The sequence below is a fragment of the Vulpes vulpes genome, chromosome 16 (assembly GCF_048418805.1).
Source record: "Vulpes vulpes isolate BD-2025 chromosome 16, VulVul3, whole genome shotgun sequence".
NCBI lineage: Eukaryota > Metazoa > Chordata > Mammalia > Carnivora > Canidae > Vulpes > Vulpes vulpes.
Genome location: NC_132795.1, coordinates 59,628,849 through 59,643,116, shown reverse-complemented (window position 1 = coordinate 59,643,116; position 14,268 = coordinate 59,628,849). Strand labels below are relative to the sequence as shown.

Below are 14,268 nucleotides of genomic sequence, written 5' to 3'. Positions count from 1 at the left end.
TAAAGCATGGAGGAAACAGTTGTAAATAATCAACAGCTACATTCTCAAACTATTTCCCAGGCTTCCTCTATTTTCCTATCAGGCTAACGATCTTGGATGGCATCTCATCCAAGGCTGCGAAATGAAGGCATTTAACCCAGCATGAGCTAGTGAGATGGAAGGAGACAAGAGCTTGTAGCTCCAGCACCAGCAGTTTCCTGGGAATACAGGTGGCCTGCCACCAGGATGCCTTTGGTAAAAGGCTGAGTTTGGAGCTGCCCCTGTGCACTGACAGAGGCTTCATGACAAGCATCAGCAGCCAGCCCTAACCACCACCTCACCCCATCCCTCAACTGTACACCTGCTGCAGTTTCTCCAAGAAGACAGCAGAGTAAAGGCCCTCCCTTAGGGAGGATGAGGGCAGGAAAGGAGAGTGGAAAACACAGGAAGCATAGTTCATTTAAGCACAGTTATGCAGAAATACATTACAATATTATCCCAGAGTTATGCTTAGAAAATACTTTCTCCACTTCTAACCTTAGAAAACAAAACCAAGCTATTCCTAATTTTTCCCTAAATGACTCATTTTTCTTCTTCCACAAAATGAGATTACAAGAAGAATCCTGTATTTTAAAAAAAGGTCTTTATTTTAATCCTTCCTAGAGGAATACAGATTTGAATGAAATACATTCATTCCATAAATACATTAGCAGCAAAACCCTCCCACCAGAGTCCTCTCTTCACCAGCCCAGAGGCTGCACCAAAGAGCAGGAGCATCTTCCATCAACCGTCATCTCAAGGATGTGTCTGCTTCTTACTAAAAGCAGGATATACATGTGAGACCAGGTGAAAGACCAGACAGATGGATGAATTAACTAAGCTGGGACCCTGAAAACACAACCATGTGGTGAACATTTGAAGCCTTCTATACCTTTGAAATCTGTTGGCACCCACCATGCGTAACTGAGGAGATCCTTCATCAGACAACTGAGAAGGTCTGACCCTGCAAATGCACCAATGTGATTGAAATCATTTGTCATTCTGAGTTGCCAACACTTAATGGTGTATTCTTCGTAGGATAGGCCAGATACAAAGGATCATTCCCTCCTTTCCATGATCCAAGGTACCACTTTGCCACCTGAGTCCACATGTGCTTGTTGACAGGAGACAACTAAGCAGGCATTATTTGACTCACTACACCTCCAGGTCCCCTTTCTCTAGAGGCTTTACTGGAGTCAGAGAGAGACATGTCTAAACCTACAAAGATTTTTAAGAACAATAACCATGTGTCTCAACCTGGCTTCCATCAAAGCTTTTTTTGGACAGTGGCCCTGGTGTCTCTCCTTTTCTTTCATCCACCATTGCCTGTTGCCTGGCTGGTCCTTTTTTCATCTGCCCTCTAGGCATCTGCTGAAATTTTGGGAAGCAAGATCTACCCTAAACTCCCAAGTAGCCAACAGAGATTAAGGCAGGTGGTGCTTTAAACTTGTCAGCTGAAGTCAAAATAACAAGCTTACATTGCTGTGTTCATCTCCATCTGAGATGACTTGAGTCACAACAGTCTACATAAAACACAGCTCCAGAACCACTATCAGCAGTCGGGATGACTATGAGGCAGGGACCAAGTTTAGAATGCTACCATGTCATAGGGCTGGGAGGAAAATGCAACAATGAAAGAATTTAAAATAAATCTGATTTGTTTGGGCAGAGGATAGCTTTGACTCAGGTATAAATGCATCACCTAGTTCATTGTGTAAATAAGGAACAGACTTCAAAAGCTAACACTTTCCTCCTCATACAGCATTTAAAATTAGGTTCCCTGCTCTCTTTTCCCCATCTGTTCTAAAGTGTTTTCATTAGGATATTCTTCTATAAGTGCTTTATCCACCTCCATTCAGTTTGCTTTGACTGTTGACAGGAAGAAAATCAGAAACCATTATATATAAAAATCACCAAAGTGGGTAACTGGTTGTATATGTTTTTCCCTTTTGCATTTTCCATCCAAAATAGTTGGCTTTTATTTATGTGCCGAGAGAGACTCATCTGCTGAATACACAGCATTGTTAATCCGACAGTCTTCTGTCCCCACAGAGTCTGCTAGTTCTTCCTCTTCTGAGTCATCCTCTTCTTCCTCTTCTTGTGCTGATGAACTGGAAGTGGGACCTTTGCAGGTTTTCAGGTGGCGGGTGAGATGATATTTGGTAAGATAAGCCTTTGTACATTTTTCACAGACATAATCCCGTTTTCCTTCGTGAGAATTAAGATGTTTCTTCAAGTGATTTGTTCTCAAGAACAGCTTATCACACTTGGGACACTTGATCTGGCGTTCTCTAAGAGGAACACAAGAAAAAAAAACATTAGATTTGGGGTTACAAATGATAAGTAAGGCACACACTTATTTTTGACAACCTCAGGTCTTTGTCAGAGGAGCTCTACCTCTCTAGAATCAGACTTTTTTTTTTTTTTTTTTTTTTTTTTTTTAAAGTAGGCTTCATGCCCAGTATGGAGCCGAATGGGAGCTTGAATACATGACCCTGAGGATCAAGACCTGAACTGAGATCAAGTCAGATGCTTAACTGACTGAGCAACCTAGGCTCCCCTCAATTCAGACTTTTTTTATAGGACATAAAAACATTTATCTCCTCAAACATGCGAGAGGAATTTCTCCTGCATTTGGCTTTAGGGCTATAGCTGAGCTTTTTCCTAAGCAGATAAACAAAATGAATTTCAATACTACTATACCATTTTGAAATGTCAAAAGGTAACAATACAAACATCTCAAAATCTTACCTATGATCTCCATAGGAAACACAGTCTCATTCAAAAATATTTTGAGTGAGGGCACCTGCATGGCAGTCAGTTAAGCATCTGACTCTTGATTTTGGCTCAGGTCATGATCTCAGGGTCATGGGACCGAACCCCATGTCTGACTCTAAGCTCAGTGGGGAGTCTGTTTGAGATTTTCTCTGCCCTTCCCCACACTACTCTTTGTCTCTCTAAAATAAATAAATCTTAAAAAAATATTTTGAGTGAACAGTGCTTTTTTAAAAAGATTTTTATTCATTCATTCATTCATTCATTCATGAGAGACACACAGAAAGAGAGGCAGAGACATAGGCAGAGGCAGAGGGAGAAGCAGGCTCCATGCAGGAAGCCCGACGTGGCACTCAAACCTGGGTCTCCAGGATCACACCCTGGGATGAAGGCAGACGCTTAACCGCTGAGCCACCCAGGTGTCCCTGAAGAGTGCTTCTTAATTATGAATGACTTACACATTAGGTTAAAGCCTTGATAGTCTAAAATCTCTTTACCCCATGGGAGTTTGGCAAAGAGAGTTACGATGTTTCATCGTTGTTACAAGAAGTCCAGATCCACATTTAAGAGAATTGTTTTCATTGGTGAATACCTGATAAAGCCAATTCTCAACCCCAGTGGAGAGAAACAATTGTACCGCTAACCTCAAAATAACTTATATTGCATTATGCTGTGAAATGGCTATAGAAAATTCAAGTGCAAATTTAGGCATCACTTGAAAGAAGAGAAAGTCAAGGTCAAAGAAGAAAATAATGGGCAGCCCTGGTGGCTCAGCAGTTTAGTGCCACTTTCAGCCCAGGGCATGATCCTGAAGACCCGGGATCAAGTCCCATGTCAGGCTCCCTGCATGGAGCCTGCTTCTCCCTCTGCCTGTGTCTCTGTCTCTCTCTCGAATAAATAAATAAAATTAAAAAAACAAAAAAAAAAAAAAAGAAGAAGAAGAAGAAAATAACTCCATTCATTAAGCACAGGATAGATCATATCTGGAATACTACGCTCACTTCTGGGTACCAAATCTGAAATCAGGTGATAAGAGGAAAAGCTGCAGAAATTAGGGACATGAAGCCTGATGAAAAGAAGGCTTAAAGGGAACATGATAGCAATTCATAAGTATGAAAGGCTATGAGTTTAAAGATACATTAAACTTACATGCATCATTCTAGAGGCAGGTGTAGAATGAATGGATAGAGCTTGACATAAGCTGATTTAAGCAAATTTTTCTTCAAAACTAAATCAGTTGTGTGGTATTCTAGAAGAAACTATACAACCACTTGCCGGAGATACTGTAGAAACAAGTCTTTCATTTGATGTACTCAGTAACTCCTAACCCTAGCTGGACAAGAGTCATTTGGGGAGCCTTTAAAAAATACCAAGGCCAGGGCTATACCCCTAACCAGCTAAATTAGAATCTCTGGAGGTAGGGCTCTGGCACCAATTGTTTTCCACATTTTTCAAGGGATTATTATGAGCAGTGCTATAGGTTGAATGTGTGCCACACTCCCCAATAAATTCATATGTTGCAGACCCAAACCACAACGTCATGGGATTTAGAAGTGGGGCCTATGGGAAGTACTTAGATTTAGATAAAGTCATTAAGACTGACCCCCCACCCCCCCAATATGGGATAAGTGTCACAAGAAAAGGCAGACAGACCAGAACTCACCTGCTCTCTCCCCATGTAGGGACACAGCAAGAAAGTAGCTATCTGCAAGCTAGGAAGGCGGCCCTCGTCAGAATCCAATCATACTAACACCCTGACCTTGGATTTCCAATCTCCAAAATGTATTTTGTTATGGCAGCTCAAGCTGACTAACATAATCAGCTGGGCTAAATGATCCCAGAGAGCTCTTTCACCTCTAATGATATACAATTCTATAAAGTATTTTAAAATTCGTACATCTAACTTTTAAAATTTTACACTAAGGGATCCCTGGGTGGCGCAGCGGTTTGGCGCCTGCCTTTGGCCCAGGGCGCGATCCTGGAGACCCGGGATCGAATCCCACGTCAGGCTCCCGGTGCATGGAGCCTGCTTCTCCCTCTGCCTGTGTCTCTGCCTCTCTCTCTCTCTCTCTCTCTGTGTGACTATCATAAATAAATAAAAATTTAAAAAAAAATTCTTAAAAAAATAAAATAAAATTTTACACTAATAATGAAGCTACTTCATGAAGACTTTAAAAAGTCACTTTAGGAATTACAAATGTAGATCCAAACTTCTTGGATGTTTTAGTGTTTCAGATTGCATTTTTAAAAGACTGATTTATTTACTTGAGAGAAAGAGAGTACCACACAAGAGCAGGGAGAGGGACAGAGGGAGAGGGGGAAGGAGAGAAGCAGACACCCCGCTGAGTGGGCAGCTCCAAGCAGTGCTCGCCATGACCCATGAGATCATCATCTGAGCCGAAACCAAGAGTTGGATGCTCAACCAACTGAGCCAACTAATGCATTCCTTAGGTTGCATTTGATTAGGAATCAGACAAAAGAGCTAAAATCAAAGTGAAGTACTTAACTAAACCTTACAATAATATCAAGTGTCCATTGAACATGACTTTCTAAACAGTACCCCCATAATACAAGCTAATGTCTTCTCCCTCTTCTAACATTTGCTAAATAAAAGCTCAGGACCACAAAATGTTCTTTTCTCTTTACCACTATATAACTAACACAGCCCAGACATTTAATTACACTTGGATTCATGCAATAAATTCTTCATGGAACTCCCAATGTGACCTTCTCCTTCAATCATCCTGTCCTGCTGCCAGAGTAATCTTTATAAAATGGACATCTCACCATGACATCCCCTTCCTTAAAGTCCTTCAACATTTGTACAAGAGTGTGAATACACTTAACATTATTGAACAGTATATTTAAAAATTGCTAAGACAATGAGGTACCTGGGTGGCTCTTGATTTCAGCTCAAGTCATGATCTCAGGGTTGGGAGATGGAGCCCCACGTTGAGCTCTGTGCTAGGTGTGGAGCCTGCTTGAGATTCTTTGCCCTTCCTTCCACCCACCTCCCCATCTCTAAAAATAAATAAATAAAATTTAGAAATGGTTAAGATGGTAAATTTTATGTTATGTGTTTTTGGATTCTTTTTTTACCATAATTAAGCCACCAGAGTGCCTGCTACATGGGGAGGGAAAATCTTTCAGGGGCTCCCCATTATTTCTAGAATGAAACTTAAGTTTCCTAGTTGGATAAAAGATTCAGGACTTCACTGTCTCTCCATCGTTTGCACATGCACACTATGCTCTAAACTGTAAAGAACCACTTGTGCTCCACAGTCCTTATGTTTCTTTTTCTTATGTGTTTCTAAATATGTCTAGAATACTATTCCCACTCCTTACCCTTTTTTGCCTCCCTGAATAATTCTAATTTATCTCCCTTAATACTTAGCTCAAAAAAACAAAAAACAAAAAACAAAAAACAAAAAACAAAAAACTTAGGTCAGATTACCAGGAAACTTTTCCAGGACACTCTAGCCAGGTCTGTGACGCTCTTGCACAACCTCTCAGGATCCAATGCTCACTCTAATTGTAACATGGTATGGTAGCGCTTTACTGTTCTGCCTCTCTTATCAGACTTTGAGCTCTTTAAAGACAAGATTCATATCTTTTCATTTCTATATTTTTGCCACTTGGCATAATGCTGGGCATCAAGGAGGTACTTAAAAATATTTGTTCAACTAAATGAGATTATATGTTGGAAAAAAAATACAGAGAGAAGTGAAAAGAAGAAGAATAAAGCAAACAAATGAAATATTCCAGGATAAAACCAAAAACTTAAAGATTTCCAACCTCTGCTTTGCTGTGTGAACACAGGAAGTGGCTACCAGGGTGCAAAGGCAGGAGAAGATGATGAGTCAGCACTTGCAAGCACTCAAGTTTACCAACCTAGAAAGCACAGTGGTTGTGGGTAACTTACTGTGTGTGGATGAGCACATGCTGCTTGAGGTCCTGCCTCCGCATAAACAACTTGTCACAGTAATCACACTTGAGATTCTTCTCACCCGTATGGATAACCATGTGGGACTCTAGGTGAGCCTTCTGGGTGAAAGACTTGTCACACAAAGTACATCTGTAGTTCTTCTGACCTGCACATTAATCCAAATTGCCATACTGTGAATAATAAATCAATCACTAGCATTCTCAAGGTGAACAGACACATGTATGAGTATGCGGCAGAGGTAGGAATGAAACAGAACTGATAGTTGGCACATCACTTTCTAGGGCTATCTATCTATCTAGAACCAGTCAGAGAAAACAAATTTATGTTCTTCAACAAAAGCCAGTGAAGCTAATAAATCTGACCTCCTTCTAGGACCACTTAACTAAATATCTATACATATTCTTTTAGTGTTTATAGCTCATGATATAAAATCTAAAAAAAAAAATTACTTCTAATCCTAGCAACCAACCTAATCCAATTATGTTTTTAAAAACCTCATGAATTATATCATTTGTGTATAGAGCAAAACATACTTTTACAACCTAAATTTAGAGTTATCTCTTTTTTTAAACATACAACCTCATAAACCAGAGATGAAATAAAATCTTCCTAAGAATGCAAAAATAAGATTACTTTAAGTCAGGGGTTAGAAAACCTTTTGTAAAGTCTAATCTGTATCTTAAGTTTTGTGGGCTACATAGTCTTCATTGTAACCAGTCTTAAATGCAAAAGGACAAGGAAGAATTTAACTTTCAAAGATTTGGAGAACCAATGACCCAGCCAAGAAGACTAAAATGTCATCAGTTATTTTGTAGTAAATGTATTTTAAAAATAAGTGCTAAAAGAAAGGGGTTAGCTTGCATGGAATCTGGTAAATGGAAACTCAAAAAACAAAATTTGGCAGTATTTACTGGACAATATTCACAGGAGAGAAATAGGCTCTGGCTGGTGACTCAGAATGAGCTCTCTGCAAGGCTCAGAATGTTTCTATAGCATTCCTTTGCTTTCAGGCCAAACACATGCATCAACTTCCCGATTAAGTCCATTTTCCCGGTCACCTTCAAACCATGGTGGGGGCAGCACCTGGAATGTGAAACATCGTAATAACAGGAGCTAACACCCTCTGAGGAAGTGCAATTACCACACCAAGACTTATCTATCACCCAATGAAGTCCTGCTGACAGCCAGATGGATTCATTTTCTCACGTATTAACTCCACCTGCAAGACTAGCTAGCTGCAATTTCTTTACTACCGCAATTTCTAATTGTTGCACAATTCCATTTTGATGGTCTAATTCAACTTACCTGTATGTATCTTGAGGTGGGTCCGCAGGTTGCTGGGATCACTAAAAGCCTTGCTACAGAAATCACACTTGTGGGGCTTCATACCCATGTGACCCATAAAGTGGACATGAAGTTTGGAAGGAGAGATAAAAGCCTGGGGGCACATTGAGCACTTCCACTTCCTTTCTTTGCTGTGGCTCGGCCCATGGCTGCTGCTGTGGCCCTGGCTATGAAGATGGGTATGGATGTGGCTGGTAAGGTGAGCTTTGAACTCTGTATAGGAACTGCATTCCTTGCCACAGTTACAGAGGTGCACATCTGGGTGTTCAGGAGCACCTTCAAAACAAAAATGACTCAATGTCTCCTCATACTTAAACTGTAAAACTCGTTCTTGATATTAATAACACTGCTTACACTTCTCCGTTCTACCAAAATTTCCATCTTGCCCACTACCTGTAAAACTAAAATGTAGAGTTTAATCCTCTATTCCCCGCATCACACACAACGTGTTGGGCACAAAGGAAGATGATGATACATCTTTCCTAAGCAAAAACCTTTTTTTTTTTTTTTTGTAGTACAAACTCTTAAACATAGCTTGTCATCATGACACAATGCAAAGAAAAAGACTATGCAGGTTAAGTCAATTAAAGGAACGTAATTACTGTTCTTTATGAACGTAAATTACAATGGTACTGGCTCAGAAAAAGTAGCCTAAGGAACTTCAAATATCCCAAATCAAAATTTTACCACAAAAGTAACTTTCACATGAATACTGCATGATCAATAACATTCAGCTTGTGAAGAACCTCACAGATTATAACACTTCTAACACATGGATAATATCCTGCTTTTATTTATACAAAGGTATATTATTTACTTCAGCGAACATGTAAGTCATTACCAAAACTACTACTGGTCCTCAGAGTGTTTTTACTATGCTAGATGCAGGAAAAACAAGTCTTATAGTAACTTACCAATCTGCTGAGCATAATCCCGGCTGTAATAAAAAAGCAGTTCATTTTCAGGAGGGATATCCTGTGAGGTGCAGAAATAGATTTTTCCATCATGGGGATAAGCCACCAAATTCTGCTCTTCCCGGTTCCTAAGTTATCACATTTAATAGATGAAGTATATTAATTTTGAGGTATATACTAAACACATCATATCCCTAGAGCAAAATTCTATATGAAAACTTAGAGAACTATTTTCTTTGGGTCAGTTTTTCTAATTCTCTATCGTATTAGGAGGGACTTGTATAGAAGCAGAATTCTTTTTTCTGTACATCAGCTGATTCCCCTTTACAGTCAGAAACACTAGAGAACTTATCAACAGAAGAAAATAAAGTTTTAAAAAAGCAATATGACAAAGACTGAGATAATTAGCTGAATAATAATTAACTTACGGCCTAATGGTTGACCAACAGCAGATATAGAGAAAAGGTACCCACTTACAAATTCAATGAAGACCCTATTACTTCCTATTGCACTGGTAGGTTAAACTATTTTTAAAAAGGATAGCTTCTTCTGTTTTGATTTATAACCACCATTAGTCAACAACTACTGGAGTAAAGAAGGTAAGTAGTCTTGTTCAGATATCAGTATAATCTGGAATCTTTGGCTCTGCTCTATTTTATGCAAAGCTTCCTATTAAAAATATCCAAATCGTAACTATCTCTTCATCCAAGACCACTCTTACCTGGCTTTACGCACAAACATCATCCAATTACATTCATTTTCATCAGTTGTGATGATGCAGAATTCTAGGACACCATTGTGGTATATCTGCCAACAAAAGGCAAACATACATGTCAAATGAACTGACAAGCAATACAAAGTGCTACTGAAGTTAGGCTGGCAACAGTTTCATTTACTCCACAGTAGGCTACAGCTTTCCTAGTCAGTGCAGAACTCCATGGTTGCCTTCTTACACATTTGTCATTTCACCCAGCCCCCATTTCCAGCAGTGTAATAAAGACCACTAGAGACCAACAGTTAGTGCTCGAGGTACAAAATGACCCTGCTCTTAATTATTTACATTTTGGCTTGACTGGAAAAAACAAAAACAGTCTACTTGTTTTCATCACCTACCACTTGGTGATAATGAGTGACTAAAGAGACATTAAGGTCATAGAACCATCTCTTCTCCTTCTTCTTCTAATGGACCTAGCATTCTTCTGTGTTTTTTGGATACCAAAACTCATGTCCCCAATGCTGGCAGCACCTTACCTTTCCAATGATCACAAGATCTACTTTCCTCTCACTTCAATTTTGCAGGCATCATTTCCAATCTATTAACTACAAGTGACTCTACATAAATATGTTATACAAATAGCTGTTTACATTAAAACCTTGCATTTGGGATCCCCGGGTGGCGCAGCGGTTTAATGCCTGCCTTTGGCCCAGGGCGCAATCCTGGAGACCCGGGATCGAATCCCACGTCGGGCTCCCGGTGCATGGAGCCTGCTTCTCCCTCTGCCTATGTCTCTGCCTCTCCCTCTCTCTCTCTCTGTGACTATCATAAATAAATAAAAATTTAAAAAAATGAAAAAAATAAAACCTTGCATTTTCCTGAAATTTTACCATTAGAAAACTAGAAAGATGATCCAGGGCACCTGGGTGGCTCAGTCAATTAAGCATCTGCCTTCAGCTCAGGTCATGATCCCAGGGTCTTGGGATCAAGCCCCGCATCAGGCTCCCTGCTCAACAGGGAGTCTGCTTCTCCCTCTCTCCACGGCTTGTGCTCACTGGCTCTCTCGCTCTCTCTCAAAATCAAGTAAAATCTTTAAAAAAGAAAACTAAAGAAATGATCTTAGCTTCCAATCCCAGAACTGTTTGCCAACCTAACTATTTGAGGAATGTTTTGATTACAAAATAAGACTTTCATCATATAAACAAAGTCCATGTCCTCAGCTGCCTCAAAAAATCAAAATGAAGAATCGCTGGATTATCTAACAAAAGGAAGACTAAAAGCAGTTTCTTTTCTAAGTTTAGTAGCTGGTGTTTTGCTAAATATTAGAATTTGGCTACAAAGAACAGAAAGGATATAATGTTAAATAAATGCCAGGTGAATGACACCATAGAAGTTTAGCCAGTTTTGCTTTTACATCACTTTTAACTACCTCACTATAATAAAAACATCCAAAAGCCAGAGAAAAGCTTCATGAACACTGACCTTCCAGATATGGTTGACTGCCTTGTCTGTCCATTCTGCTACTTCCATGGAGTGGCTCTGTTGGCCAATTAAAGGCCCAAAGCAAGTCCGCACAGGAATGGTTTCTCCAGTCCACACTCCTATCAGTGAAAAGACATCAACTACCCAATCAATGATTAAGCACCTAACAGGATACACAAGACAGAGTGGCTTAGCTCATTTAAAGAATCTTATATTCAGCGAACCTAAGAACTATGGCTATTCCAGCACTCCTATGATATAGCTAAAGTCTTATGGGTTCTATCCCATAAATACAGAAAATGTAATGATCAGATTAAATGGGGCTCAGAAGAAATGCACAGAGTTAAGGAACACATGGATGGCTCAGTGGTTGAGTGTCTGCCTTCAGCTCAGGGCATGATCCCAGTCTGGGAATCGAGTCCTGCATTGGGCTCCCCACAAGGAGCCTGCTTCTGCCTCTGCCTGTGTCTCTGCCTCTCTCTGTCTCTCTCATGGAAAAAAAGAAAAGAAAAGAAAAGTGCAGAGTAAGCAGCAGTATCAGAAATCCTTAAACCCTTGGGACGCATGAATGGCTCAGTGGTTGAGTGTCTGCCTTCGGCTCAGGGCTTGATCCTGGAGTCCAGGGATCAAGTCCTGCATCTGGCTCGCTGCATGGAGCCTGCTTCTCCCTCTGCCTATGTCTCTGCCTCTCTCTCTGGTCTCTCATGAATAAATAAATAAGAAGAAAGAAAGAAAAGAAAGAAAAGAAAGAAGAGAAAGAAAAAAAAGAAAGAAAAGAAAGAAAGAAAGAAAAAAAGAAAGAAAGAAAGAAAAGAAAGAAAGAAAGAGAGAGAAAGAAAGAAAGAAAGAAAAGAAAAGAAAAGAAAGAAAAGAAAAGAAAAGAAAAGAAAAGGGGAAAGAAAGAAAGAAAGAAAGAAAGAAAGAAAGAAAGAAAGAAAGAAAGAAAGAAAAAAAAAAAGACCTAAACCCAGTGTTACACAGAAGGAACCAAATCAAGTCCCTCTAAGTGTTATTTCAGAGTTAATACATAAAAAAGGCTTATAGGATGTAACTCAATTATAAAAATATAATTACTACAGAGTAAATCAAACTTCAAGCATCTGTGCTTAAAGCATTGCTCAATATTATCTAAGCTATTTTAATGTTTTCAACTGACTCATACCCAAACTACAGCTGAAAAAATAATGAACCCAGCTTAATATCGACAAAGAAATGGCACAGTAATTCAGAAACGATTTTAAATTTAAATCTGGATAACCAAACTCTGGCAGTCTATGTTTCTTATTCCTTTTTCCTAAGGAGTATTAGACAACCCTTTTGTGACAAAGGGTTATCAGTGATGAATTCTCTGATAAAAGAAACAAGTTTCAAGGACTGTTTTGTCATAATCATTAGAGAATAATACAGCCAAGAATAAAAGTCTTTAGACTCAGGCCAAGATTTTCTCCTTTATTCATTTTTTTTTTAAGATTTTATTTATTTATTCATGAGAGACACAGAGAGAGAGAGGCAGAGACACAGGCAGAGGGAGAAGCAGGCTCCATGCAGGAAGTCCAATGTGGGACTCAATCCTGGCACTCTGGGATCATGCCCTAGGCCAAAGGCAGACGCTCAACTGCTGAGCCACCCAGGCATCCCATCCTTTATTCATTTCTGATTCTAAGGGGAAATTTCTCAATAAAGTTTCAACTTGATTTATTGCTATCACTGGTCAAATGTGTCTAGAAAGATAAATCTTGGGGTTTTATGCTTCCAAGATTCTTACCAACTTCTGCTCCAACCACTGACTGGCGGAGGACAAGCTGCTTTGGGAGAGAAAGCCTTGCTCTGCTCTCTATTGGAGTGTCAGGAACAAAAGTCACTGGTCCGTGATCCGGGCAGTCTGAGGGATAGGCTCGGTCACAGAGAGTGCACCCTGTGGGTAGGAAATTTGAGACACAGAAATGGCATTAGTTCAAGCAGCCTAAAGTACCACCTTTCTTATTTAAATGCTAATTACTAAAGTGTAACTTGTAAGAAGCAAAGTTCTAGTAAAAATACTCTGATCAAAGAATCACTTTCTTACACTAAGATACGTATCCCACTCTTATATCTCTTTCCAGTAAGAGCAGATCAAATCTCACAGAACAATTTTACTGTTTCAGTCCAGAAGAGACTGATAAAAAAATAACAGTATATTAATTCAAGAAAAAAAAAGTACAGTGGTCTTGGGGCACCTGGGTGGCTCAAGTGTGGTTGAATGTCTGCCTTCAGCTCAGGTCATGATCCTGGGGTCCTGGGACTGAGTCCTGCATTGGGCTCCCCATGGGGAGCCTGCTTCTCCCTCTATGTTTCTGCCTCTGTCTCTCATGAATAAATAAATAAAATCTTAAAAAAAGAGTAGTGTTCTTTACATTAAGTAGATACCTAATACTTTTAGATATGGTATCTGAAGTCCTAAGATTCCAATTCTACCAAACTATATGAGCAAATAGGAATTGAAATGCCATCATACAAAGCCAAAACAGATGACAATATAGGTCAAGAGTCAGAGCTGGGGGATCCCTGGGTGGCTAGGGTATCCCTGGGTGGCTCAGCAGCTTAACACCTGCCTTAGGCCCAGGGCGTGATCCTCGAGTCCTGGGATTGAGTCCCACATCGGGCTCCCTGTGTGGAGCCTGCTTCTCCCTCTGCCAGTGTCTCTACCTCTGTGTCTCTCCTGTACAAATAAATAAAATCTAAAGAGTCAGAGCTAGGTACATGACTGCCAACTTTTGCTTCATTATGAACAAACTGGTTACCCAGGTTTGATGACAGATTCTTAAGACCAAAAAATAAATAAATAAAAAGAGGGAGGGCAAAAAATGCTCTTAGGGACAGTAGGTAGTTATATTCTTGCAGTATTTAAGACTTTTAATTTCTTACTGTTCATATAGTCTTTCTTTTTGCATGTCAAAAAGGGTGTTGTCTTTGTATATACTGCTGTCTACGGTTACTGTAACTTTTTTTTTAAAGATTTTATTTATTTCTTCATGAGAGACACGGAGAGAGACAGAGGCAGAGACACAGGCAGAGGGAGAAGCAGGCTCCACGCA

The 14,268-nt window shown here is 39.8% G+C and overlaps 1 protein-coding gene across 2 annotated transcripts in view; it reads right to left on the bottom strand.

The window, feature by feature from the left end:
- Positions 1-605: 605 nt before the first annotated feature.
- The window catches only part of PRDM4 (PR/SET domain 4), a 28,175-nt gene continuing 14,512 nt past the window's right edge, over positions 606-14,268 (bottom strand). For both annotated transcript variants that reach the window (XM_072742658.1, XM_072742659.1), the window contains exons 6-12: positions 12,960-13,109; positions 11,195-11,313; positions 9,719-9,804; positions 8,998-9,125; positions 8,045-8,359; positions 6,716-6,884; positions 606-2,309 (exon numbers count right to left, since the gene is read on the bottom strand). In XM_072742658.1, coding sequence (XP_072598759.1) covers positions 1,997-2,309; positions 6,716-6,884; positions 8,045-8,359; positions 8,998-9,125; positions 9,719-9,804; positions 11,195-11,313; positions 12,960-13,109 — 1,280 coding nt within the window. In that variant the 3' untranslated portion in view covers positions 606-1,996. The remainder of the gene's footprint in view (positions 2,310-6,715; positions 6,885-8,044; positions 8,360-8,997; positions 9,126-9,718; positions 9,805-11,194; positions 11,314-12,959; positions 13,110-14,268) is intronic.